Source organism: Rhinoderma darwinii, chromosome 7, assembly GCF_050947455.1.
Source record: "Rhinoderma darwinii isolate aRhiDar2 chromosome 7, aRhiDar2.hap1, whole genome shotgun sequence".
Lineage (NCBI taxonomy): Eukaryota > Metazoa > Chordata > Amphibia > Anura > Rhinodermatidae > Rhinoderma > Rhinoderma darwinii.
The window spans coordinates 32640336-32668258 of NC_134693.1; the positions used below are offsets into that span (position 1 = coordinate 32640336).

A 27923-nucleotide genomic window follows, 5' to 3' on the forward strand; every position below is an offset into this window, starting at 1 on the left:
CTTTTTCACTTATCAAGTCATTTATTATTGAAAAAAATAATAAAGCCATACATGTTTGGTATCGCTGCGACCGTAACGACCTGAACTATAAAATATTATGTTATTTATCCAGCGCAGTGAACGCCGTAAAAAAAAAACTAAAAAATACTGACATAATTGCTATTTTTTGGTCACTTTGTCTTCCAAAAATTGAAATAAAAAGTGATCAAAAAGTCACATGTACCTAAAAATGGTACCTATAAAAACTATAACTCGTCTCGCTAAAAACAAGCCCTCATACAGCTCCGTCGACGAAAAATGTAAAACCGTTCTGGCTCTCACAACTTGGCGACAGAAAAAATCCATTATCTTTACAAAAGTAATTGTATTGTGCAAAAAGTTGTAAAACATAAAAAGTGCTATAAATTTGGTATCGCCAGAATCGGACTGACACGCAGAATAACGTGAACATGTAATTTATAATGCGTGGTGAACGCTGTATAAAAAGAACTAAAAAAATATGCCAGAATTGCAGTTTTTTTGGTTACCTGGCCTCCCAAAAAAAAAGGATAACAAGTGATCAAAAAGTCGCATGTGCCCCAAAATAGTACAAATAAAAACTACAGCTCGTCACACACAAAAAAAAACAGCCCTCATACCACTACGTCTATGAAAAAATAAAATTAGTCAAGGCACCAATAAGCCAGGAAATAAAAATATGCAGTTGTGCCGGCCCGAGGGGAACGTTTCTTCTGTTTCAAGTGGCGAATTATCAAGGCCCCTAAAATTAGGGAACCAGGAAGGGGAGGGCCCAAACATATCTGCTGGAAGTGAGGGCGCCCGTATTATACCAGGACAACACTTTCCTGCAAAATCCCCCAAACTGCAAAGGTCCAGAGTGTGGTCCAAAAGGGGACTAAGTAAAGACCATTTATTAGTGCGACACCGGCCTGTGCAGAAAGTCACAGCATAACACACATCTATGGATTATTTTATTGTTTTTTTTTTACCCCACTATACCACCTGACTATGCCCCTTATATACTCCGCCCGTCTTACATGTACCCCCACATTATAAACGGAAACACCAGTAAGACTCAAAACAAAACTACTACAAGCAAAATCCACGCTCCAAAAGCCAAATGGCGCTACCTCCCTTCTGAACCCTACAGTTTGCCCAAACAGCAGTTTACTTCCACATATATGGCATCGCCATACCCGGGAGAACCCTTTTAACAATTTTTGGGGTGTGTGTCTCCAGTGGCACAAGCTGGGCGCCACATATTGGCATATCTATTGAAAAACCCTTTTCACTCTGCAACATCGCGTGCACACCAATTTCTGCCAATCACCTGTGGGGTTAATATGCTCACTACACCCCTAGGTGAATACTTTGACGGGTGTAGTTTCCAAAATGGGGTCACTTCTGGGGGGGATCCACTGTTTTAGTCCCACAGGGACTTTGCAAATGCGACATAGCGACCAGAAACCAATCCAGCAAAATCTGTACTCCAAAAGCCAAATGGCGCTCTTTCCCTTCTGAGCCCTACTCTGTGCCCAAACAGCAGTTTATGACCACATATGTGGTATTGCCGTACACAGGAGAAGTTGCTTTACAAGTGTTGGGGAGCTTTTTTTCATTTATTTGTTGAGAATATGAAACATTTTCAGCTAAAACTACGTCTTATTGAAGAAAAAGGATTTTTTTTATTTTCACTGCCCAATTCTAATAAAATCTATGAAACACCTGTGGGGTCAAAATGCTCACTACACCCCTAGATGGATTCCTCAAGGGGTGTAGTTTCGTGAATCGAGTGACTTTTGGGGAGTTTCCACTGTACTGGTACCTTAGGAGCTTTGCAAAAGTGACATGGTGTCAAGAAATCAATCCAGCAAAATCTGTGCTCCAAAAGCCAAACGGCACTCCTTCTCTTCTGATCCTTGCCGTATGCCCAAACAGCAGTTTATGACCACAAATGGGGTATTGCCGTACTCCAGAGAAGTTGCTTTACAAATGTTGGGGTTCTTTTATTCCTTTATTTGTTGAGAAAATGAGAAATGTTGAGCTAAAGCTACGTCTTATTGGAAAAAAAGGATTTTTTTTATCTTCACTGCCCAATTCTAATAAAATCTATGAAGCCCCTGTGGGTTCAAAATGCTCACTACACCCCTAGATGGATTCTTCAAGGGGTGTAGTTTACTAAATGGAGTCACTTTTTTGGTGTTTTCACTGTTTTGGTCCCTTAGGGGCTTTGCAAATGCGACGTGGTCTCCGCAAACCATTCCTGCTAAATTTGAGCTCCAAAAGCCAAATGGCGCTCTTTCCCTTCTAAGCTCCGCCGTGTGTCCTAACAGCTGTTTATGACCACATGCAGGGTACTGTTTTACTCGGGAGAAATTGCTTTACAAAACTGGTGGTGCATTTTCTCCTTTTAGTCCTTGTGGAAATTAGAAAAAATAAGCTAAACCTACATTTTCTTTGAAAGAATTTAGATTTTCATTTTCACGGCCTACTTCCAATAATTTCTGCAAAAAAACTGCGGGGTCAAAATGCTCACTATACCCCTAGATAATTTCCTCAAGGGGTATAGTTTCCAAAATGGGGTCACTTTTGGGGGATTTCCACTGTTTTGGTGCCGCAAGAGCCTTTCAAACCCGACATGGTGCCTATAATATATTTTAATAAAAAGGAGGCCCCAAAATCCTCTAGGTGTTCCTTTGCTTCTGAGGCCTGTGCTTCAGTCAATAAGTGCACTAGGGCCACATGTGGGGTATTTTTAAAAACTGCAGAATCTGGGCAATAGATATTGAGTTGCGTTTCTCTGGTAAAACTTTCTGTGTTACAAAAAAAAATAGATGAAAAATGAATTTCTGCAAAAAAAAAAGAAATTTGAACATTTCACATCTACTTTGCCTTAATTCCTGTGAAACATCTAAAGGGTTAAGAAACTTTCTAAATGCTGTTTTGAATACTTTGAGGGGTGAAGTTTTTAAAATGGGGTGACTTATCGAGGGTTTCTAATATATAAGGCCCTAAAATCCACTTCACAACTGAACTGGCCCCTGTAAAAATAGCCTTTTGAAATTTTCTTGAAAATGTGAGAAATTGCTGCTAAAGTTCTAAGCCTTGTGATGTCATAGAAAAATAAAAGGATGTTCAAAAAACAATGCCAATCTAAAGTAGACATATGGGTGATGTTAATTAGCAACAATTTTGTGTGGTATTACTGCCTGTCTTACAAGCAGATACATATAAATTTAGAAAAATGCTAATTTTTGCAATTTTTCGCTAAATTTTGGTGTTTTTCACAATTAAATACTTAATGTATCGAGCAAATTTTGCCAGTATCATAAAGTCCAATGTGTCACGAGAAAACAATCTCAGAATCGCTTGGATAGGTAAAAGCATTCCGAAGTTATTACCACATAAAGTGAAACATGTCCGATTTGAAAAAATTGGCTGTGTCCTGAAGGCCAAAACAGGCTGTGTCTTGAAGGGGTTAATGTCTGCACCTGATTTATATATTTTCCCGATAGCGAAGTCCTAGCCGAGTCATTACACGAAGTCATCCAGAAAAACATAGATTTTTAGCGTACTCATCTTACATTCTGTAGCTTAATGTATACAATAATTGTGGAAATACTTTACATTTAGGGTATGTTCACATGGACTATTTTGAGCCGTTTTTCGGGCCAAAAACGTCCCAAAAAACGGCTGAAAAATCAGAAGCAGAACGCCTACACACATCTCATTGATTTCAATGGGAAATACGGCGTTCAGTTCCGTCGGGGCGTTTTTTACGCCTCATTTTAAAAAAACGTTGCGTAAAAAGACGCCACGTAAAAAGAAGTGCATGTCACTTCTTGAGCCGTTTTTGGAGCCGTTTTTCATTGACTCAAAAACGCTAGTTTGATTATAAAACAGCTGAAAATCTGGAGCTGTTTTCCCTTGAAAATAGCTCCGTATTTTCAGACGTATTTTGTTAACCGTGTGAACATACCCTAAGGCCTTATGCACACTGCCGTAGGCGTTCACACAAAAGATGTGCATTAATTTCAATGGTGCCGGACCAAAATTGCGGACCGTAAAAGGACTTGTCCTGAGTTTTTACTGGCCACAGTCGTGTGCATGGGCCCATAGAAATGAATGGGTCCACAATTCATCCACACTTTTGCGGATGAATTGCGGACGCAAAAACACGTTTGTGTGCATGAGGCCAAAGTGCTAGAGAAATGCACATCCCTAGTAAGCTGCAATTCCCTAGAATAACGTTATTAACAGGATTGTCCCAACATAAAGAGATTGTATGGGATTAAAAAAATACAGGGGGCATTTTTCCAGAAACAGCACCACTCTTGTTCGTGGACTGTTTATGGAATTGCAGCTTAGCTCCTTTACAGCCATGTTTTTTTTATGTCATAAAACTCCTATAAATTAGTTATTATTCACACAACATTACCATTGACATGCAAATGGATGTATTATCATTTCATACATATCTTAGACAGTAGGCAGCTTCACATGTCCACTGATGCAGCCCATGAAGTTTCTTTGTGCCTCATATAAAGTACATTTTATCAGAACTTGATTTCCAGTTTTACATAGACTAATATTATTTATATAAATTAGTTAGTAAAATGTTGGCATTTTAGAGGCTAAAATATAAAATTTTAAACAGTAGGTCATTTTTAGAATAGTCAAAGTTTTGTTTTTCTGATACAGAGCTTCAATTCCCTGTATAGACATAGGGGGAATTTATTAAGACTGCCGTTTCTCATTCTAGTCTTAATAGAAAGATCGAGGAATTTAAATGCACCTAATTTATTAAGAAGCACATGCCTTTTAAGAAATAAGGCGCAACTCTGGCCATCCGTGTGCCTGAAAGAGAAATCTACGGCAGCTATAAACTGGTGTAGATTTCTGCTATAATTTACGTCGGTTTCTGGAGTAAATTTTAGTAAATCTGTCGGGCTGCGACTTACCCTGCCCTTTTTCTTTAAGCCCCGTCCACTTTTTATAAGCATAAAAATGTCAATATTTTTTTTCCCAAATTTTGATTAATCTGGCATAGAGTGCATGATGAATCTGCCTCTATTTGTATAAATGTATGCAGTAAGCTCCTAAGCGCCTGCTAGTGGTTGTTGAATGCCAGAAAGATTATAATTTACTGGCTATGTATGTCAATGCAGGGGATTTAGACATCTGTGGGGATCTGGCGTAAATAAATTCCATCGTTACATAGGTACTTAGGTTTATCGAGGTACATCAAGTTCAACCTCAGATTAATTATAGATCATTCAATGCCAAATTAATTATAACACTCAATGGCATTTGTCATTAGATAAACATCTAGACCTATTTTGAACGTTGCTTTTGTATCCACCATTACCATCTCTAGTATGGGTATGTTCCCATAAGCCAGATATGCTGCCGATATTCCGCAGCAGAATCTAAAAAAAAGCAGGTAATCCGCATCATATAGTGTGTTTTTACTGCACATATTGCTGCGGAAACGCAATGTAGCTACGGAAATCATTGCTAATTTTTCACAGCGGTGTTACCTGAGGTTTTAGTGTTACGAAGACGACACAGATTTAGGGCTTGTCCTCACGTAACGGAAATGCTGCAGAAAATTTTGAGCCCTTAGTGTGAAGCATTGGTTGTAGCAAACTTTATGTGAACCTGCAGATTTCCAACGGTATTTACAGAATTTCCACTGTATAAATGCTGTACAAACCGCAACAACTTGCGTATTTTAGTGGAGAATTTATGCTCCCTGTTAAAGTCTAAGGTCAAATCAGGCAGCATCTCACTAAGAATACGCAGCATAAATTGACATTCTGCGGACTTGAAAGTCAGTCAGTATAATGCCCCCATAGATGTCCCATACAGTATAATGCCCCCATACAGTATAATGCTCCCTCAGCAGCTACCATATCAGCCCCCCTCCCATACCCAGTATAAAGCCCCCATATGTGCCTAATAGAAAATGAATAACAAAATTACTTACCTATCCCCGTTCACACGACGGATGGAGGAGATCCTTCTTCTCCTCTGCACTGTGCTGTGAATGACTAGGCGCAGACAGGCGCGATGACGTCATTACATCGCGCCTGCCTGCACCAAGCCGCTCGTGGCACGGTAAATGTTGGAGCAAGGCTCTAGCATTGAATTGAACTGTATCTGCATCCTGAGGATGCAGATACAGTTGGAAGCGGGACCAGCTCGGTCAGCACTGTGTGGCAACAGGGGCCCAGTGGGCCCCCAAGGCTTAGGGGCCGGGTGAAACCGTGACCATTAAGACCCCTATAGCTACGCCACTGGGCACAGATTATAGTACTATTATATTCAGGGGCACAGTAAATATACATTTTACATTTGTTTATAGGTGCGTAAATGTTGGAAAAGTGAGGAGCTGAAGACATCTGAGCAGCAAACTCAGCAGAAATGGGTCGTGGCCAGGAGATGTCATCTTGGACATCCAGACCACATGTAGAAGGAAAGAGAATGACTCCAATCAGAGAAGATGTCACCTGTGAGTCACTTAATGTAAATGTTTAATCTCCCTCTGACTGATCAGTACTGTAATCACTGCATGATCTGCAGCAAGATGATGGGTGGTAGCAATCTTGTATGTGAAACAGCACCTCCCAGCGTATCCTTAACATTGTTCAGGCTATACTGGGAGCTGTAGTTTTATGCCATACAAACTTATATGGCAGGGGTTAAACTAATTTGCAAATGATCTTTGTCCTGAAATGTATTTGTATTGGTGTTGTATATATGTACTGACCTTTGTTCTGGTGCTGTATATATGTAATGAGCTTGGGTTCTGGTACTGTATTCATGTACTTGGCTTTGTTCTGGCGCTGTATATATGTACTGAGCTTGGTTCTGGCACTGTATCTGTGCATTAGCCAGGAAAATTGTCGCGGCTTACTGCACACATTGCTCTATCCTTGCATGCTTAGGATATTGAATGCGCACATATAGGTCTATATGTAATGGGTAAGTTTAATATAATGAATGTGGGTAGGTAGGTAGGTAGGTAGGTAGGTAGGTATGTAGGCTTATGTAATAATATACATAGTGTGGCAATCCAGATAAACATTCTGGTCAGGGAGTTTCTTTATTTAGAGTCCACATTAATATATTGTGTATTTGGAATATTATAATTGATTTATTTGATTATTACAAATAATTTTCCATGGCACGGTACTTTGCAAAACACCACGAAATCCCCCCCAGCGCGTATGTCTATGTCAGCAAAATAGAGACACTGTTGTTAAAAATTTAAATCCCACCCCTGCTCTCATTATAAGAGAGACCTCCTATCTCATTTAATAATCTAGTTGCCCACTTTTAAACCTTCTCCAGTTCCCCTATATCCTTTTTACAAAGTGGAACGCAAAACGTAATGCTATATTCGAGATGTGGTTTTGCAAGGCATTTATAGAGGGGCAATTTTACATTGGCATCACAGGTTTTTATATATTTTTTTTACACCCTGACACCTTATTTGCTTTTGCAGCTGCTGCTTGACATTGAGTACTGCTGCTTAACTTACTTGTAACCAAAATACACAGGTCTTTCTCTTGTTCTGTTATTCCCAGTTTTATTCAATTTAATGTATATTCATTAATACTATTACTGCAGCCTAGATGTATTACTTTACATTTATCAAAATTAAACATCATCTGCCACGTGCTTGCCCAGGCTGCCAGCTTATAAAGATCTTTCTCTAATAGTTTACATGGACAAATTTGCCCAATTATGTCTAAATATAAACAAATATAAAATGTGCATGAGTTTCAGTATTCTGTAAATTCACATTATTATGCTGGATTTGCTTTACTAACGTTTATAATATTATGCTAATAAACGTATTGGGAAGTGTAAAGAGAATGTGCAGATACAGGGTTTACATGTGTATTTGAGTAGTTGCTGCAGGCAATCTGTTAATCAGCACCTAATATGCTATAATAAGATCTTTAATCATGCAACAATGTCATTTCAGCAGAAGGTTAAGAATTTGTAAGCAGTAACAAAAAGACGGATGTCATATTGAAAGTGTCCAGTGTGTACAGTACTAGATGTGTATTGATTATTCTTCTGCATTTACATGTCTCTGTGCTTCAGATTGTAAAGTTTATACAATGTTATTTATAATGAGAGGCCTTTGAAATTAACAATTTAAAGAGAATTTTCACCCAAAATGTAGAATTGACCGTACAGATGTAGCCATCTTTATCTTTACGTTAACGCATTAAATACACAGTGCCAATAAACTTCAACTTGACTTTTGTGTTGGCTTTTTAATGGCTTTTGTTGTGTGACATCACGCTGCAGAGTCAAGAAAAACTTGGCTACATCTGCATATGGAATGTGAATGAAGCTAAGATGCCAAAGAATGAATAGTTAAGCCATACAGATGTGTGGCGCGAGATGACCACCTTTGAAAAAAAAACCACGATTTCACGATACTCCGTCACGAGATGTCTATACTAAAAGTTTCTATGCGTGGCCACCCAGTGGTTGTGATGTGAGTTCCAGCCTGACAAGGGTTTAGATAGGATGTCATGATATTGTATTGAATTGGTTTCAGGAGAAATTAAGTCCTTAACCAAATTCAAGCAAAAGTAAGAGTGGACATATCTGTATATCAGATCTCATGCACAGATAAGACTACAGAAAGTCACCACTTTGCTTCTGCACCATAAGTAGATTTACTAAATATGAAAGAATTGAATTTCATTGTGTTCATTACATTTATTGTGTTTTAGACTCTTTTTATGCCTACCTGAAGTTTTGAAAACTGTCTAAAAAAAAAAGAGGGAAAGGCTAAGAGAAGTTTTGAAATGGGCCATACATACTAAAGGCATAAAGTTTTTGTTCAAAACACTGGTGTAAATATAAGCTAGCTATGAGCTGGCGCAAGAAAGAGGAAAAGGGTTCTAGCATACCTGGCGAGATGCGCCAAATACATTATTAAATGTCGTCATCACTCATAAACTCATGCATCCTAAATCTCCCAGCCTTAAGGTCCATACCAGCTGCTATGCCTACAGTTATATCCATGTTGATAATTATCATGATTGAGAAGCTTCAATTTGACATAACTTTGTTTTTCGTACAAACATCTGTTATCTCAGTCATTCCCTTTGCACCTGGATGTTTCTTTCATACTAGTTCTCTGTGCTTATTTATTTTCTTCAATGCACCTGCTGACAGATCCTTCCAGTCAATAAGAAGTGCTGCCTGATAGTAAATGACAGATCTCCACTATATAGTCCATGTGCATAATCAAGATACTGCACAAGCCCAGGCATGTAGGGAAATGTAGTCCTTGCACCAAGTGACGGACTACAACACCTGCAAAACCGGGCCGGTCTATTTAGAGGTTATTTTAAATTACATTAACATTAAAGCAATGATTCTAGGGGAATATATCTCTGTACATATATACATATGTGCCCACCCTAAACTTTTCTTGAATTGCATTAAGTTATTCAAATAGTCATGATACTAATTTAATATTATACAATTCAACAATAGAGTCCATGGGCAAGGATGTCATCCATTGCAGGTATACGTTTTTTTCTACATGTTTATTTACCATATCGTGCCATGCATCTCTGTATATTTCTGGTTTAGAGATTAGTTAAAGTGTAACTAAACGTTTGACAAACTCCTGACATGTCATAGTGACACGTCAGAAGTTTTGATTGGTGGGGGTCCGAGCACTGTGACCCCCACATTTGCTCAAACGAAACAGCAGCCGCTTCGTGTCTGATCGGCTTTTCCCGAGAAGACGATGTATCGGAGTACGGGCTCATAGATTTTCTATTGAGCCCGCACTCTGATACATTGATTTCTGGAAAAAGCCGAACAGACACGAAGCGGCTGCTGTTTCATTTGAGCAATTGGTGGGGGTCTCAGTGCTCGCCAGTTCAGTTCATTGACAGAATTGGTTGATAGCGGACAATGCAGCTTCTACGGATAGAGAAAAACAATAAAAAATGTTTTAAATAGTCAAATAATAAAAAGGTTTAAAAACACCGAAAATATACATGTAAAAAAAAAGGCCACAAAAGGTTTCCATGGCCTTTAAAAGGGTTGTCTCATAAAGAGAATAATTTATCAACTATCCTAAGGATAGGTGATAAATGTATGATCATTGTTGGTCTGACAGCTGTGACCCCCAGTCATCATGAGAGCGAGGGTCCCGTGTCTCCCTCGTTTAAATGGAACAGTTGTCATGCATGTACACTACCACTCCATTCACTCTTTATGGGACAGACAAGAACTGTACTCAGCTACTTCACTCAATCCCATAAAGAATTAATGGAGCGGTAGTGCGCATGCATGTCCACCACTCATTCAAGTGGGGGAAACGGGACCCTTGTTTTCGTGATCGCTGGCGGTCCCAGCGGTCAAACCCGCATATATATTTTTGTCACCTGTCCTGTGGATAGGTGATAAATGATTCCTTTGGAACAATCCCTTTACGTAAAGTCCATAAGAAAATATTAAGATGAACAGAATTGTAGATTCGCTGTATTTCCAGACTGCTTTGGACCCCTTGAGTCTATTTATCAGTCAGAAAGCATAAGAATAGATTTGCATGATAATTATATTTAAGAACTGTCATGTGTACTTCAAATCACATTGTAATTACGTCTATGAAGAGTGTTCAAATATTTGCACACATCTTCATGGGAATTCTTACAGAGAATACAACAGCTTCAGACAATGCATGCGCGATATTAAAATGATGGATAATTAACCATTCCCCATGGAAAAAACAAGGATTTTTTAATTCCGAAGCTTTGACTTAATTTATCTGTGATTTTAATATTTGTCCCTTGCTAACAAATAATGAAGACAAACTGATTTTTAGGGTAAGTCCAAATGTAGTGTAAACACTGCGGATTTTCATTGTGGAAAATTCACAGCGTAATACAGTAGCAGCAGAGTGAATGAGATATAAACATATCTCATCCACATGCTGCGTAAAAAATCAGCCAAAACAACATTCATAATTTATACTTTGGAATTGCTGCTTTTCTTTTGCGGGATTTGCCCATTGAATTCAATGGGAGGTAAAAACTGCAACAAATAGCAAATGTTGCGATTCTTGTGGTGGAAAAGCTTCGATTCCGCCCCAAAAAGCATAACTAAGAAAAAAAAAAGCGTATACTTACCCAGATCTCTATACTTCTCCATCCAGGCCAGTCTCCTGGGATGACGTTTCATCCCAAACATCCAATCACATCCAATCATGGTGCATCCAATCACAGGCTGCAAAGGTTACATGGGATGAAACGTCATTGCAGGAGGCCAGGCTGCATAGACAACAGAGGGACACGTCGCCATGACTACGGAGACCGGGGTAAGTATAGGCTTTTTACACGGATTGGTGCAGGGGCCGCAAATCCGAATTGAAAAACTCAAGAAAAGTCATTTTACGGTCCGTATTTGTGGATTAACCAATACTGGTGAATTGTTGTGCATCCGTGAGTACGGATGACCCACATTTGCACAACAAGGGTTTTTTGTGGTCTGACAGACCGCAACAGACCTGTGGTTTTGCAGACTGCAAAACTAATACGGTCGTGTGCATGAGACCTTACTCTAGGGGGCTCAATGGGCACCCTGTAATATTACATTCTGGAGGATACAATGGGCATCTAGTACTACTACATCTTAACACTGTATTTAAAATGAGAATGTGCGTAATTTTTCAACTGTGATTACAGCTGACCATTGGATGCTCCATCAGCCTCCCACCCCCAGAGATCAGCTCATCAGCGGTGGAACTGCCAAGTAAAAAGGGTATATTGTGATTGGACTCCTCTTTCAGATTCAAATGAATGAGGCTGAGCTACAATATTGAACATTATTGAAATGTTATTGAAATATTTAACACAAGGGCCAGGTCCACTGGATAAAATCAGCACCTTGTATCTATTGTGTTAATACTTTCAGTACACTTAGATTGTAAGCTCCTATGAGTTCTCTACATTTGTATGATTGTTTGTTCTTTTTTTTGGGGGGGTTATTTGGCATTTTATTTGTTAGTTACTTCCCCTGTTTTAAAGCGATGCAGAATATGTTGATTCTAAATAAATAAAGAGTTTTATTATTATTATTATTATTATTATTAAGCACAGCTCATAGAAAGTCATGTTTTTCTAATCTCTTACAACCCCTTTAAAGTGTACATAACTTTTCAGAATAAGCAGTCATATGTATGTACATAAGGAATAACAAGTTCCTGGATTTTATATGACTTGTACATTGCATTTTTCATCAGTTTTCCCCTCCACAGGCTTTATTTATAATTCTTCGTTTTCTCTGAGCTAGTGGAGTCTAATTGCTATCAAGTGTTCTATACACTGCACACATAGAAGAGAAGATTCCTACTCTCCTCTCTATTACATATAAGCTGCAGCAACATGGACGACATCATACAGCAGTAATAAGCGGATAGATGAGAATCCAGCATTGAGGTGAGATATAAATCTTACCAGAAGCTGCATATCTGTGTGTATCTATCTCACTCTGCTCCCCTCTCCATAGACTTGTGTAAGCTGCATGTCTATGACTCTCTCTTCCTGCTCCCTTCTCCTGCTCCCCTTCCTTCTCCTTAAACTTCTATGGGCAGCATGTCTGTGTGTCTCTCTCTTCCTGCTACCTCCTCCTGCTCCCCTCTCCCTTCTCTATAGCCTTCTATGAGCAGCATGTGTGTCTTTCCCTGCTCCCTCCTCCTGCTACCCCTACCCTCCCCAAAGACTTCTATGGGTAGCATGTCTGTGTTTATCTCTCTGTACTGCTCCCTCCTCCTGCTTCCCTCCTCTCCTCTTCATAGACTTTTATTGGCAGTGAAGAGACACCCCCCATTTATTGTAGTCTGTCTTCTCTGCTCTGTAACTAGGGACAGATTTTTCTTGACAACAGAGGGTGGATAGCAGATTACAGGAAGGGAGACACCTAGTTGCAGTCACTTCACACAGAATTTGCATGTTTAAAACAACTATATTTTAACAGTAAGTCAATAACAACGTTTATATATATATATATATATATATATATATATATATATATCAGGAATACTATTAGATTAGCATAAGTTGTTTGAAAAGTTACTTGTTCCATTTAAAATTAAACAATATTATGCTAGAACCCCCTTCAATTAAATGCTATATTGCTGGTTCAGTGTAAAGATTTCAGACACACGGACGCAGCACCGTTAAGCCGCTCCAGTGGCCTGCGGGTACAGGATGTTGTGGCACATAATGCTATGTACGGAGGCCGGAAGCAGTTGACTCAGTACATAGCATAGCGGCCGTGCTGCAGAAATGCAGGTCTGCTCCTATTCACTTGAATAGGAGCAGAGCTGCAGTACTGCAGCTCGGCCGCTAATCCATGGCCGGAGCTAACTGCTTCCGGCATGCATGTCTGATGCACGGAGGCACGGGAGCATCTGATCTGTGCGGGGTCCGGGTGTCCGACCCCCACAGATCATGTACAGATGACCTATCCCATGTATAGGTCATGAGTTGTCAGAAGGTGGAAAACCCCTTTAACTAATACATTATAAAGCAAGCACCATTTGAGAAAGCCGGCTCACTGCACGTAACACTATTATTATATGTGTATACACAAATATGAAATTATTTTCAAAATTTACGACTTTTCACTGACAAAAATACCTGGTCTCTGAAACAATTTAGCAGAAATATAAACAGATGGATAAACCCAACAGCATATGGTAAAGAAATGCTAAAAATTCAGGAAAGATGTCACTCAGGAAAGTGTACAAAAGTGTATCTAAATATCATTAACACCCATTGAGCACAAACAACCATAATGAAAACAAAATGAACAAATCTCAGCCAATGAAACTTATGTCCTTTATGCAAGTCTGTACTATTATTATTATTATTATTATTATTATTATTATTATTATTATTATTATTATTATTATTTTAGAAGGAAGTCAACAATGCCAGGACGGATTTTATAAGAACACTAAGTGCAGTTGCACACAACCGAGTGCCACTTGGGCCGTTTATCACCGCATCCGAGTGGCACCCAATAGTTTTCACGGACCCATCCACTTTAGTGGGTGAATCCGGTCCGTGAAAACTGAACCGATTCTCCAATCCATGGAAAGATAGGACATGTCCTATCTTTCCATGTATTACTGATGGGACCCGATGTACATTAGGCTTAAGACTTTCAATAGACATAAGATAACTAGAGAAATAAAAGAATCAGCTGAAAAAAAATCCAACATGGCTGCTTTATTCTCCCTTATAAGCAATAGATTTTCCATGGACCCCACCTAAAGCCGCAATATTGATGAGTGGCTTAGAGGGGTTGTCCACCTTGGACAATATCTTTATGCTAGAAGAGTTCCTTCAGAATAAAAAGTCATAGGGTGTCCTAATAAGCTTATGTCCCCATGACAATACTTTCTTCCGCATGCTCTAACAATTTATAGAAAGCAAGCAGATCTCATTATTTCTTTTCTTTCCTGTGCCAGTAAAATTAAAATTGGATTTCAATTGCTCCTTACAATAATAAAAGTGAAGCCTGTCTGGTGAATATTATACAATTACATAGCAGAAGTGTTGTACAGAACAGAGATATTATGTATTATTATCCCCTATTTATATTATACTGACATATTACACAGGGCTGGAAATTGAATTAATTAATTAATTAATTAATTAATTAATTAATTAATTCTGGTCCTTGCCCCAGAGGAGTTGGCAATCTAATTTTACTGGCACAGATACACATAATAAGGCCAGATTTATAGGAAGCCAATTAACCCTCTAGTATATTTGGTAATTGATAGGAAACCAGAGTATCCATCACAAAATCAAGTGAATGCAGAAAAAAACATACAGTTTCCTTGTATATTACACTCTAACCACAACTCAATCCAATGTCTAAAGCTGGCCATACGCGTCAAATCAACGTTGGCGAATCCAGACAGTTTAGACAGGATTGACCGACGATCAAAGATTTATGGGGGCCTCCCAACTATCCCCTTATGGTAGATGTCAGAGTAGATAAGGATCGGGATGTGGGATTTCAAGATGCTGGATATTGTCTTGCTACCGGAGATAAGACACTGTCAGGGGTGGCTGATAGCTGCTTTTTCTGACCCGGCTGTTGAAATGTTGCACTAATCATGCAGTCTTGACCGAGGTAATCGTGCAAGTTTGTGGGGTCGGGGGATGTAGTTGTGAGCATTCAGTCTAGTGGTGTATGGCCACCACTAGGCTGGTTTTACACACAAAAAAATGTGGCCTACTTTCTAACAAATCATGTCAAAATTAAAAAATATGAGAAGTGTGTTTACCTTTATAGGAGCTTTACATGACTGATTTATGGCATTGTATGGTTACCTGGGCAAACTGACTACCCGCTCTCTTGGCTGCATCTCCTGCCACTTTTAAGCTTCTGCCGTGGCCGCACTTGTACACATTTGTGGTTCATTCTATAATGTCTGTGTCTGTAAACACAGCCGTCAATGTAAACCTCTGTGCCATGTAATGTGGGTAATAAGTGTTGTTTTCATCTGAACATAGCCCAAGGATCTACAATCAACTGCTAGGCAATTTATATTATTTTTTTATATTTTATATAAAAGCGTTTGCAAGAAGCCTCCAAGGAATGCAGTCACAGATGCAGCACTGTTTACTGATATTTTAAGAATATTTTCATCTCACTAGTTATATTCTCTGTATTCTCCCACCATGCCATGCACTGCAATACTCCTTCTTATGAGTTCAACATTTAATATGTTGCTCAGCCTGAGCCTCCTGTTTCATGAATATAATGCCAGAACTGAAGAACTTCCGAAACTGCTGTGAATCTTACACAGGCAGTATAAGAAGAAATATTAAATGGGGAGAGTGCAGCTTTATATACATCTGGGGTCTGTGGAAAGCTAGGTGACAGCTGTTATGGCTGCCAATATTGGCTGTTTACCTTGGGTTTCAGATACGTCACGCGTAAGAGCTTGTTAACCATGAAGAGGCTGAGTTGAATAATAAATGACTTTTCAAATATGTTCAATGCTTGGCTTTATATTTTTAGATATTTTAAGGGGCAATGTCTTAAAAAACAATCCTATTTTTATTTTTCATGGCTGTTGACAAGACGTCTGACACAAGGTGCAATAAATACATACATAAATTGTGAGCACTTACATTAGTTAATATGTCTATTATACAGCCAAGTCATGAATAGCCCAGACAGTCTAGTGACCTCTGCTCTGAGAAATATCTCAGCAATGAAATATAAGCCCATAGCTAAACCTGCTAAGTAGCGCAAGATAAATGAGAAATACATCAAATACAGCTCAACGCCAAATTTTCGGAAGAAAGGAAAACTCCAGGAGTTCATTAACAATGCATTTCCTTTAACCAGCACTCATTGTGTTTGTTAGCTTGTTAAGAATGGTGAGCTGGAATTAGGCAGTGATTACAGTTCTTTGTTTTAGGTAGGAATAGAAAGCAATGCCAGCCAATTTATTTTTTTATTTTTTTTGCCTTAATTTAGCTTGTTGTTGTTAAAAGTACTTGAGGACATAAAGATCCCCAGTGTGTGAAGCGCAATTATTTATATTCAGTATTAGTTCCTTAAAACTCAAGCGGAAAGTGAAGGCATTTAGAAAATAGCGCATCTATAAATGGCTAAGATAAATATTTCTCACGCTTCTGCCACCTACGGCAAAATATTTGCATCCTCAGCCTGTTAAATGCTAATACATGATGATCAGATTTAGCCTATTTCTCTGCACATTGTCAAAATGTCCCAAAAGTCCTAATAGCAATGGTTATCTCGCATGAAGGAATAACACAACAGATAGATGCATTAACTAATGTTCTTTATAGTTTTTTTTTATTATTATTCCACACATCATAAACATAGATGTAAAAAAAAAAGTTGGCCTGGTAAAAGTGTATCTAGCAGCAGATATTAGAGGATCTGTCACAGAGATACAGGAATATTAAAGGGAACCTGTCACTAGATTTTAGGGCACTAAACTACTAGCATGTTGTTATACAGCTGGGATTTAGCATCCTAAACATGCCACCCTCAAAACTGTCTGTTTTAGCATTCTGTCTAAAAAGAAGTTATAATACAGTGTGTGCTGTATGTAAATTACCAGGGACGAGTCCTGAGATGATCCAGGTGTACTGGCCTCGGCTTCAGCTGAGCACTGAGCATGTGCAGGAGGCCGTTGGACTCATCTTAGGACTCTTCTCTGGTGATTTACATATAGCTCACGCTGTATTATAACTTCTTTTTAGACAAAATGCTGAAAGGGACAGTTTTGAGAGAGACATTTTTAGGACGATAGACCCCAGCAGTATAACAACATGCTTGTGGCTCAGTGCCCTAAAATCTAGTGACAGGTTCCCTTTAAATAATGAAATTTGTCTACACGGGAGCTCTCGCATCTGTTACGATATGAAGAAGGTACAATGCACACCAATGGGAGTGATTTTCAAAATTAGATATTTATTTAGCCAGTATCAGTGCAACGTTTTGGCCATATCCTTAACCTTCCTCAGGCACTGTATTATGCTGGTTCCTGCGAGATGGCGCCCAGGCAAACGCGGCTTAGGCAGCGCCTCTCATTGCGGCCACCTGTTACGTTTCCTGCCTTTCTTTTGCTACATGTTAACTATGACACTACTATAAGGCCCTGTTCACACGGAGTTTTTTGACAAGTTTTTTGACGCGGAAACCGTGCCAAAAAACTCCTCAAAAACCGCCCGAAAATGCCTCCTATTGATTTCAATGGGAGTTGGACGAGTTTTTTTACCGCAAGTAAAAAAAACGCGTCGCGGTAAAAAGAAGCATCATGACCCATCTTGAGGCGGTTTCCGCCTCCAAAACCCCATTTCAATCAGTCAGAAAGAGGAAAAAAAAACCTTGACGAGTGTTTTGACGAGTTTTTGCCAAACCACTGTGCAAAAACCTACTGGAGCAGTTTTTGCAGGAGGAATTTTCCTCCTGCAAAAAACTCTGTGTGAACACAGCCTTAAGATGTTGGTTGTTACACTTACTGCACTTGTCTCTAGTAAGAATAGATATTCTGTATATCCACAAAAGTTTTCACAGTTCCTTGCTCTGGACCTAGGACTCCATGCCCAGTGGGGGGCAGGACCTCATAATTCACAGTCATATAACCTTTATTATAATGAAATATACTCATCTACCTGTGACTGTTCCTCTTTAAAGGGGTATTCTGATTCAAACCAACAAATAAAGCTCTAATTAAAAGTTCTGCAATTTTCTATTATACTTTGCATATCAATTCTCCACAGTTTTTAAGATGTCTGCTTGCAGTTATTGAATAGAAAGATTCACTGTTTAATTCAGAATCTGTCCTGGTCAAGAAGAAGACACACAGGTACTCAGCTCATTGCAAGGGACAGCTCAAATAATTGTAATGTAACTGTAACGAACTGTGCATCTGTGTACCCATAACCCCCTGAAAGTAATGAAGTATCCCAATAGATGATGAGTGCAGGTTGTGATCTTGAAAACTGTCAAGAATTGATACAAAAAGTATATTAGACATTTACATAGTATACAATAAATAAGCTTCATTTGCTGAAATTGGAATATAATACCCCTTTATATGATGATTTTATAGTGACAATACACGTACAGTGTAGTTATTTTTTTCTTGATCGTCACTACTGTACACTGGACTGAAATATGACATGTACTAGTTATTAGGACCATTACTAGATAGAATAAGTCATGTATGTGCAGCAGAATATTGGTCAAATGTACAGTACATCCTATAGACTGCATAAAGGTCATATATCTAGGGTTGAGATGTCCTGTGCAGATGATAGAATTCATCTGTGTAATATTAAATAGACAATTAGTAGAGATGGTAAAGTCACCAATAATGGGAGATGTATCTAATAATTCATCAGAAAAATAATGGTCACTGGTTTTGCTTGAGGCAATGTAGGTGATGAAGGAGGGTGACAAATGTTTCACACATAACGTTAGTTTAAAATCCCACGAGATATATATTTATATATGACAAACACTGTTATATTATGACTTCTCTTCCACATTCCTCATTATTGACAACCTTTTCCCTATTGAACTTTTTAAAAGGACATTTTCCACCATTATCTTCCTTATCGTTATACATAAATATAAATAATGTTATTGATGACCTCATCAAGCCATTGATTACATCACTACTGCTCAATATAGGGGGATTACTTCCCCCATAGAGACCAATAAAGCTGGCTAGAGGAATTATAACTGTTATGTCACAACCAAATGATAATTGAAAATGATTAAATAAAAATATATAATCTTTAGGACAATTCCACAGACATTATCCATTAAAATGAATAAATTGTGGCATGTATCTAACAAGTTGATCAGTCCAGAATAATAATAATTCACAGATTGGGCATTCCGGTTTTTAGTACATTATTATTCTTCATTTCAGCTATTGGTCATCCATATAATTGTATATATGGGGGCACATCTATGGCTTTTATTAGGTTTGTCTAGAATGATATGTTAGTTAATTTTGTTACGGCTTCATACTAAATTAGTCTATAGAGTAGCATATGGAGCCATTGATTATGTTACTGAGGCTCATACATCCAAGTTCTAAAGTTGGAGACCCCAAGTTCACCATCAAAACCCCGAAGGAGAGCATTTCTGGACCACTGTCCTGCTTAGGAAACTTTCCCTTCCGTGCACAATGTCATTTCCCGCTAGCCGCAGTCCATGGTGCTGAAGGTGGCCGGGAGCGCTGCAAGCGCAGTAGATCTATAATGAAGCGCAGTAGATCTATAATGAAGCGCAGTAGATCTATAATGAATCGCAGTAGATCTATAATGAAGGGCAGTAGATCTATAATGAGGCCCAGCAGATCTATAATAAGGCGCAGTAGATCTATAATAAGGCGCAGTAGATCTATAATAAGGCGCAGTAGATAGAATGAAGCGCTCTGAGCGCGCAGCAGGTCTACTTAATGTCTCTCTTTCCATTTACACCTGTTGCCAAGCATACTTTAATCTGGATAGAGGACGATTTGTCATCGCTGCTGTAAAGAAATCATTGCTTGGTATCGCTGTATTGCTCTAGAGAAAGATATCTGCGAGCATCAGTGTTTCAATAATTAATCATTGCGATAAAACGAAGTGGGGGCTGTGAAAACCCACATCACCCCCTCCTCCCCCATTGCTACAGTAAAAGGTAGTCCTGAGCTAAAGAACAGGTGAAGTTCTATTCTACAAGCGGAGGGAGTGTCTGACTTTCCCCTATTTATTGTCAGGGCAATGATAGCATTAGACTAGATATAATAAACCACAGGTGATAAATACCAGGCTACGAGCCTTGCACCAGGTCAATGCACAATACACCCTATATCCATGCACACAGCTTGGTCTTACCTGTAGTAAACGCCTTAAAGAAATTGCCATTATCTGCAGCAGAAATATTAACTGGGCATTAACTCGTACCTTCCCAGAGAATACCAATCCCACATGCCACTTCCATAGCATATAGTAAAGGATATGGCCAGTCGATGAGCTTCTTAGCATATTTCCTTATGATGTTGTCTTCTCCAAAGATGAACAACGACCTGTTCACTGTGAAGCAATTCTGCCGGACAGGGATAGGGTTATATAAAGCCATGGTCCTTGCTCTTTGGGCTTTGGATTGCTTGAAAGCTGCCTGGGTCCCCACTGGAGCAGCTGGGGACCCTTGTAGAGTCTTGCTCCTCTCTGATCCTCCATCTCCGGACCCCAATCTCCCAGCCACCGCCTCTCCAAAACGAGCCATCCTGGAAGTTAAAAGAAAGACAGCAGATGAAGCATGATCCTTCCAGACCAAGAGAAAGGGCCTGATGATGAAGACCAGCAGCAATACAATACTCACTCTATATGTGAGATGTGTCTGTATGTAAATCTGCAGCCTTAGAATAAGAGTCCAAGTGTCTTACAGCCTGATGCTACAAAGGAAAGTATAGATGTAGTAGCTCAAGCAGCTCATCAATGAATGGATAATCAGCAGCTAAACCCTATACATCACATACTGTAAGAGCACTGCGCCCAAGATACAGCGCACACATCTGTCATTCTCATTTAGTTGGGGAGAAACAAAATCTATTCACAGAAGGACACGTCCCAAAGCCCAGGGGGCAGGCGATGCTGGAGAAACAGATCTAATCAAGTGTAGATAAACCAAAAACACAACTGCACCCAGATCTCTCCAGGTGCCCCATCTACAAGGAGCATGGCACTAAGGGGTGGAGAGGAAGGGGCACTGCAGCACACAGATCTGGTGCCAGAGATGTGAACTTCCTGACAATGAACCTGTATTGTATTGTCAGTCACATGCAGGAATGAGTTCACATCACAGATACTAACGATGAGATGGAAGAAAAATGTTACACACAGTGAGACACCAAATAGTCTGTGCAGCCTTGGGTGGAGAAATCAGACATAATGAAATCACTTTCTGATGGGCAAGGCAGCCAAGCAAAGCATGGAACAAATGAAAGGCATAAAAGCATCAACACATGCTATGTAAGTCAACCAATGAGACCCTGAAAGGAGAGTCACAGCAAAAAGTGCAATGCACAAACCCTGCATATATTATGGAGCTGTTTTCTGGTTCCTTCTGTGCTGAAAGTGGGCTGCAGGAAGAATTAACATGTAGGAGCTCTGGTACCAAAACGCCTCTGTTTCACACACAGCATTGTATACACACTTCTTCATGGAGACAGCAGAGTACATGCATTCACCCCACCCCCTTCCCTTTCATCTAGTCTAATTGAAGGTGCTTCTTGCAGACTGTATAATGTAGCATTTTCTCATATACAGATCTTTTTCTTCCTCCTATCCTACTGTTCACTCCTTTCTTACTTATTTTACCTCCCTCTCATAGCTGAAGCAAGCTTAGAGTCTGAATGTATCTTCTTATTAATAAGTATTAATCATTAATGGATTCAAGATGCTAGAAATAAGGAAATACAGAGTGCAATTAGCCTAATGGAAATAGCTCCTTGGGGTGCAAAACTAAAAGTTTGGAAAGTAAGTAATACAGATGTGTATAGCTTTTACCTATGGTGTATTTGGTATCATGAAGCACAATGAATAATATAGATTAAACATCATTATACTCACCAGCACCTACTATATGATAAAATAATTATTTACATGCAATAAGTAGTCCCAGAGCTGGATAGTTATATAAACAGAAATTGAGAACTCTGCATCATAATTTAATCTATAGCCCAATTAAAAGAAAACCCCTTTAAAATATTATTTAATGAAGTCAATCTGGACTTGATACTTGCTGTATGCATATCTCAATACAGAGGAGACACCTGTAACTCAAATATTATACAAGAATGTTATAGTAGTTTATATATTTATCTCATAAAATACAAATGTATCACTTTCTTGTAGTGCTGCTACTCCTTCTTTTGTATTATGTTGTTAGTGCTAAATTAGGCAGTGAGGAAATGATGTCATAGTAGAAAAAATAAAATAAAACTCTATTTGCTTCTTTACAGTTTGCTCCCCAGGTGCTGATGTTGGGGACTTCTGCCTATTTATGTACATCATTGAATATAAGCAGGACGTGTCTATGAGGAACAATGTACATGTCTGTTCATATAGGGGAAAGCACTATCTATCTATCTATCTATCTATCTATCTATCTATCTATCTATCTATCTATCTATCTATCTATCTATCTATCTATCTATCTATCTATCTATCTATCTATCTATCTATCTATCATCTGTCTGTCTATCTTTCTGTCTATCTAATAAAAAATAAAAAAAGCAGTAAATAGGCAGCACTCACAAAGGCATATAGTGAAAAAAAGAGGGTGCTTTATTGACCCCAAGAGTGCAATGTTTCGGCTCACACAACCTGAGCCTTAAGAGAAAGGCGAAACGTTGCACTTTTGGAGTCAATAAAGCACCCTCTTTTTTCACTATAAGACTTTGTGAGTGCGGCCTATTTACTGCTTTTTGTCTAGAGGGACAGTGGTCAGTTCCCTAAAGCTTGCACCCCCTTTCATTTAAGCCTGTGCTGCTGGATTCTATTTTTTTATCTATCTATCTATCTATCTATCTATCTATCTATCTATCTATCTATCTATCTATCTATCTATCTATCTATCTATCTATCTATCTATCTATCTATCTATCTATCTATCTATCTACTGAGGTTAAAGCAAAAGTCAGAGGAGGATTTATCAAAAGCCATGGTTCTTTGCAGTTTCTACACAGCTGAGGGTGACTACTAGATTTCTATGCAGCTGTCACTCAGAACAAAGGCTGGTCATGCATATTAATATGTGCCATCATAAAGCAGATGAAGAAAGATAGCTGCTGCTATTATTTGGTAGTATTTGACCCAAGAGAACATCATTAGAGAATAAATCCATGAATCTGGGAAAAGCTCAGCCAACACAGTAGTAGATACAGCTACCTTTTTATATTTCCCTTCCATCTTTCAGCAAAGCTTATACAAGGCTTAATAGTGATTCCATTCATTCTCTACTGTGCTATTCAAAGAGATCAGTGCAGGAGAAGAAGAAGTTAATGTGATCAGCCTCTAATAAGATGATTACGTTTAGCTTCCTGTTAGTATGACCAGACCTGCCATAAGTCTGCAGGTTCTTCGAGATACACAACAACAGTGTAGCATAAATGCAGGATCATATACTCTGGACAATAGGGATTACCATTATAACACGGATACTATGGACTGGATGGGCAGAGAAGGGCCACTAAGGCTATAAGTCCTTTATCAAGAGTTATACACGTCACTTATCAGCGATCAGATACTTTTTAACTTGGCCATAATGTAATAAACACACATATTATAGATGTTGGCATAAAGAAACATAATATACACCTGAATGCCATTTAGGCTACTGAGTATAGAGCACTTATCACACACATTGGTATTCCAAGGAATTTTGTGTGGTTTCATTTGATTTGTGTACAGATGTATCCAATTTCGAATGATACAAGTGAAATAAATTACTGAAACATGCTAGCTAAACCCTTGACAGGCTTTAACACTCATCACAACCACTTGTTGGCCACTTATAGACACATATAGCATAAAAAAAACTCCCGCCAGAGAATGGTGAAATCATATATTTTTTTCAAAGCTGGTCATCTCGCACCACTCATCTCGGGATATGTAGAGTCAAAAGAAAAGGTAAGGAAGGACACATCTGTATATAACTATATAGTTAGTGTTTGCTACGCTCTTAAAAGACATAATCGAGAAGTAGAAATAGCACTGAAGGATTTTTTGGTACTTTTATTTGATATAACATATGAGTTTCACAGTAGTTAAGCAACGTTTCGGGAGTATTGACACCCTTCTTCAGGCATTTGCAGTACTGCAGGGGCATGTAGCAGTGGATGCCTTGAGTGCAGTCTCTAATTCTCGACTACAAGGGCTCCTTTGAGACCTGCACCGATAGATCAGTGAGACATCCTTCCACCCATCCTTGGAGTATTGGAAATTTCAAAAGCCATAGAGCATACTACAGGAGGGGAGACATTCAGGCTTCCCACACACGAGTGTGTTCAGTCCGTGATATACAGTCCCCATGCCGGCCGCATTTCCCGGACCGAACACAGTTCAGGGAGCCGTGCTTTTAGCATCATAGTTATGTATGACGCTAGGTGTCCCTACCTCCCAGTGGGAATACTGTCCCGTACTGAAACATGTTTTCACTAAGGTCATTAAGATAACTTATCATGCTGCTGTGTTTGTGTAAAATGTCTCCAGATGGGGATTTTATACAGTAATCTTGTTTAACAATATATATTGATGTCCTGAGCAGTATTGCTATAGGCAAACATAGCCAGTGACAGTAATATACTACAGCAAGAAAACAATGAGACAATACACTACCCTTACACAAAATCAAAGCTTAGAATACATATGGAACATTGATGAGTGTATAATAAAAATATATATATATGTATCTGACAAAGCAGAAACCTATTAAATACACAGGGCATTGCCGCTGTTGATGGTGCCCAATAAAGTTTTTGCTTTTCCCTCATTCCTCCCAAGTCCAAAAAACATAAAAGCATACTAAAATCATAAAAGTACATAGTCAAATATTTGTGCAACACCCTTAAAGTCCTTGCATGAGATTAGAAAAACATGAGTTTGTTCTTCCAGCACGACACTTATCCATGAGCTGTATGTGGAATTGCATCTGAGTTCTATTCAAGTGAATGGGACTGGGCTGCAATACCAGACACAGCCCATGGATAAGTGGGGTGCTGTTTCTGGAAGAAAGCAGCAATGTTTTTCTATTCTCATGCAAACCCCTAAATTGCTCTGCCTTTGGCAGTCTTGTTATAGGATGAGGGGATTTCAGCTAGTAAAAGTTTGAGGGTGCTTGTGGTTTTTATTATATCAAGAAGTTAAAGAGAATGGGTTGATTTGCGGAAGATGTTTACTAGAGCCCAATAGCTGTTTTTCAACTGCATCATTTACCATTTAAGTTACAAAGTGTTAAAGATCATTAAGGTGCTAAGTAAAGTTGAGTTTGAGTTATGATTTACAGTAGTTGTGTTATATAATGTGGCCCAACCTCTAGAGAGAAGTTGATGGTGTTATAAAACATATGTAGACTCTATCAGGCCACTATGTGGCTGTTATGGGGTGCTTAGGGAGAGGGAGGTCAGCACTTTTTGGTTCCTTGCCTTTTGGTTTGTGGTGGAAATAATCTGTGCAGGACAGCCCTTGCCAGGGGCATTAAATTGTTAGCAAACAAAGGGGTAGAGAATTGTCCCAAAGGGTCATGGAAAGGGGTGAACGTGGGAAAGAAACACCAAACTTTTTTTCAGTGTCACCAAAATGTTTACATCGGAATAAGTATCAAAGTATCACTGCCACCAGCTACGATGAAAGAAGGCCTCCCTTTATATGTATGTTGACACACACTATTTACGGACGTAATTCGGGCGTTTTTGCCCCGAATTACGTCCGAAATAGCGGCTCCAAAGCGTTGGCAAACATCTGCCCATTCATTAGAATGGGTCTTACGATGTTCTGTGCAGACGGTCATTTTTTTTACGCCCCGCTGTCAAAAGGCGGGGCGTAAAAAAGACGCCCGCGTCAAAGAAGTGCCTGTCACTTCTTCAGACGTAAATGGAGCCGTTTTTCATTGACTCCATGGAAAAACTGCTCCATTTACGTCCGTAATGAACGCAGCGAAATAGTGCCTCAACATGCCATTACGGCTGAAATTACGGTGCTGTTTTCTCCTGAAAACAGCCCCGTAATTTCAGCCGTTACGGACGCCGCCGTGTGAACATACCCTTACTACACTGGTGTTAAAGATGCAGCCATTGTAAATGGTACCATCACAGATACCTATCTGTAAAACAATTTTCAAAATTGCATTCCAAATAAGATTGCCTGAGATAACCCAAATTAATTTTGCTGTATTTCGTACATGTTTATGACTCTCCTATAGCAAAATCTGCCCATAAATTTCCGTTACTTTAAGGCAATGAAAGGTATTATATATTTGCTGAAGGACTATGATCTAAAAGAAAAAAAGTCTCTCTAATGGTAGCAGTCACCGAGAGACGATATTGAGCCACCACCTCCCTAATACGTTAAGACACAGAGTCTAGTACTGTGCTCTATAAAATGTCAACCATTGCTCAAGGCTTGTGAGAAGAGCTGCAGACCTACACAGACAAGGGAAGAAAGGGGATACCTTCATAGCGATCCATGGTTACCAGGATTCAATTGACCTCTTGCTTAGACAATTTAATATTCATACTCAGAACAGATTTCCAATGCTCATACATGAAATAAAAGCTTAATTATCAGAGATGGCTAAATAAATGCAGAAGTCTATTCCACCCATTCCTCTCGACATGATGCTGTAAATTGCCTACTTATAGACAGAAACTCCACAAAGCATCATCAATTCCAATCTATAATTACCAAGGATAACTGACACTTTGTCCGCTTCTGAACTCCGACCCCAATTATATGACGGCAGAGCAACAGCACCCACTGCTATAGAAAAGGTTCCTTGTTAGCAGGTAATATAATGGAGACAATATATTGCTATTTTAATAAATCTATTTCCAGAATAGCAGAAATTTCTTACAGCTGCAATGTGGTGCAATATCATTTATGTGTCCCAGAATACTATATACAGTACAGCGCAAACAGCTGCCTTGTATAAAATAACATTTTTGAAGAATGGTTGGTACTACTGCACTAGATAAATAGCACTATAAATTACGTACATATGTGATGTGCAAAATCAGATACAATCCTGTGATACAATCTCATTCTTAGAATCAGGGGCAAATTAAAAGTGATATGGCTGGGCATCTTACTATCACTATAGCCATTATACACTGGGTTTTGGTTAATAAATTATATTTGATCTGCAGTTATGTATATATATATTTAAAAAAATATATATAATTTTTTTTTTGCTGGCCCTGCACATAAACCATCTTGGATCGTTGGGCTGTGGGCCATCTTTGGCCATGGGACCTTGGTTACTACCCTAATGCCCCAAATGTTCAGTTCATATCAGCTCTACAAATTAAACATGTGATGATGCTATCTGTCTACCATAAACTATACCGTGGTTGTCTTCAATGGAGAATTTTTACTCAAAACGAGTGCGCTTATGTATTGTAAGAGTATTGCTATTGTTCCTTAGCCTGTAATGTTGAGAGTCATTGAATTTCTGGAAAACACTTTTGGAAGTAGCTGTAAATGATTGAAAATTATTTTAAGTGACAGTTTATAGTAGCCATAAAGGCCAAAGATAATTTGTCTGATAATGAGCAGTTATTATAATCCTTGAGTTTATGTTGA

General features: G+C 38.9%; 1 protein-coding gene across 1 annotated transcript in view; it reads right to left on the reverse strand.

Annotated features, from left to right (window-relative positions):
* Positions 1–27923, reverse strand: part of CACNA1E (calcium voltage-gated channel subunit alpha1 E) — a 468864-nt gene that overhangs the window by 247810 nt on the left and 193131 nt on the right. Inside the window, exon 3 of the mRNA XM_075833132.1 lies at positions 20582–20848. Coding sequence (XP_075689247.1) covers positions 20582–20848 — 267 coding nt within the window. The remainder of the gene's footprint in view (positions 1–20581; positions 20849–27923) is intronic.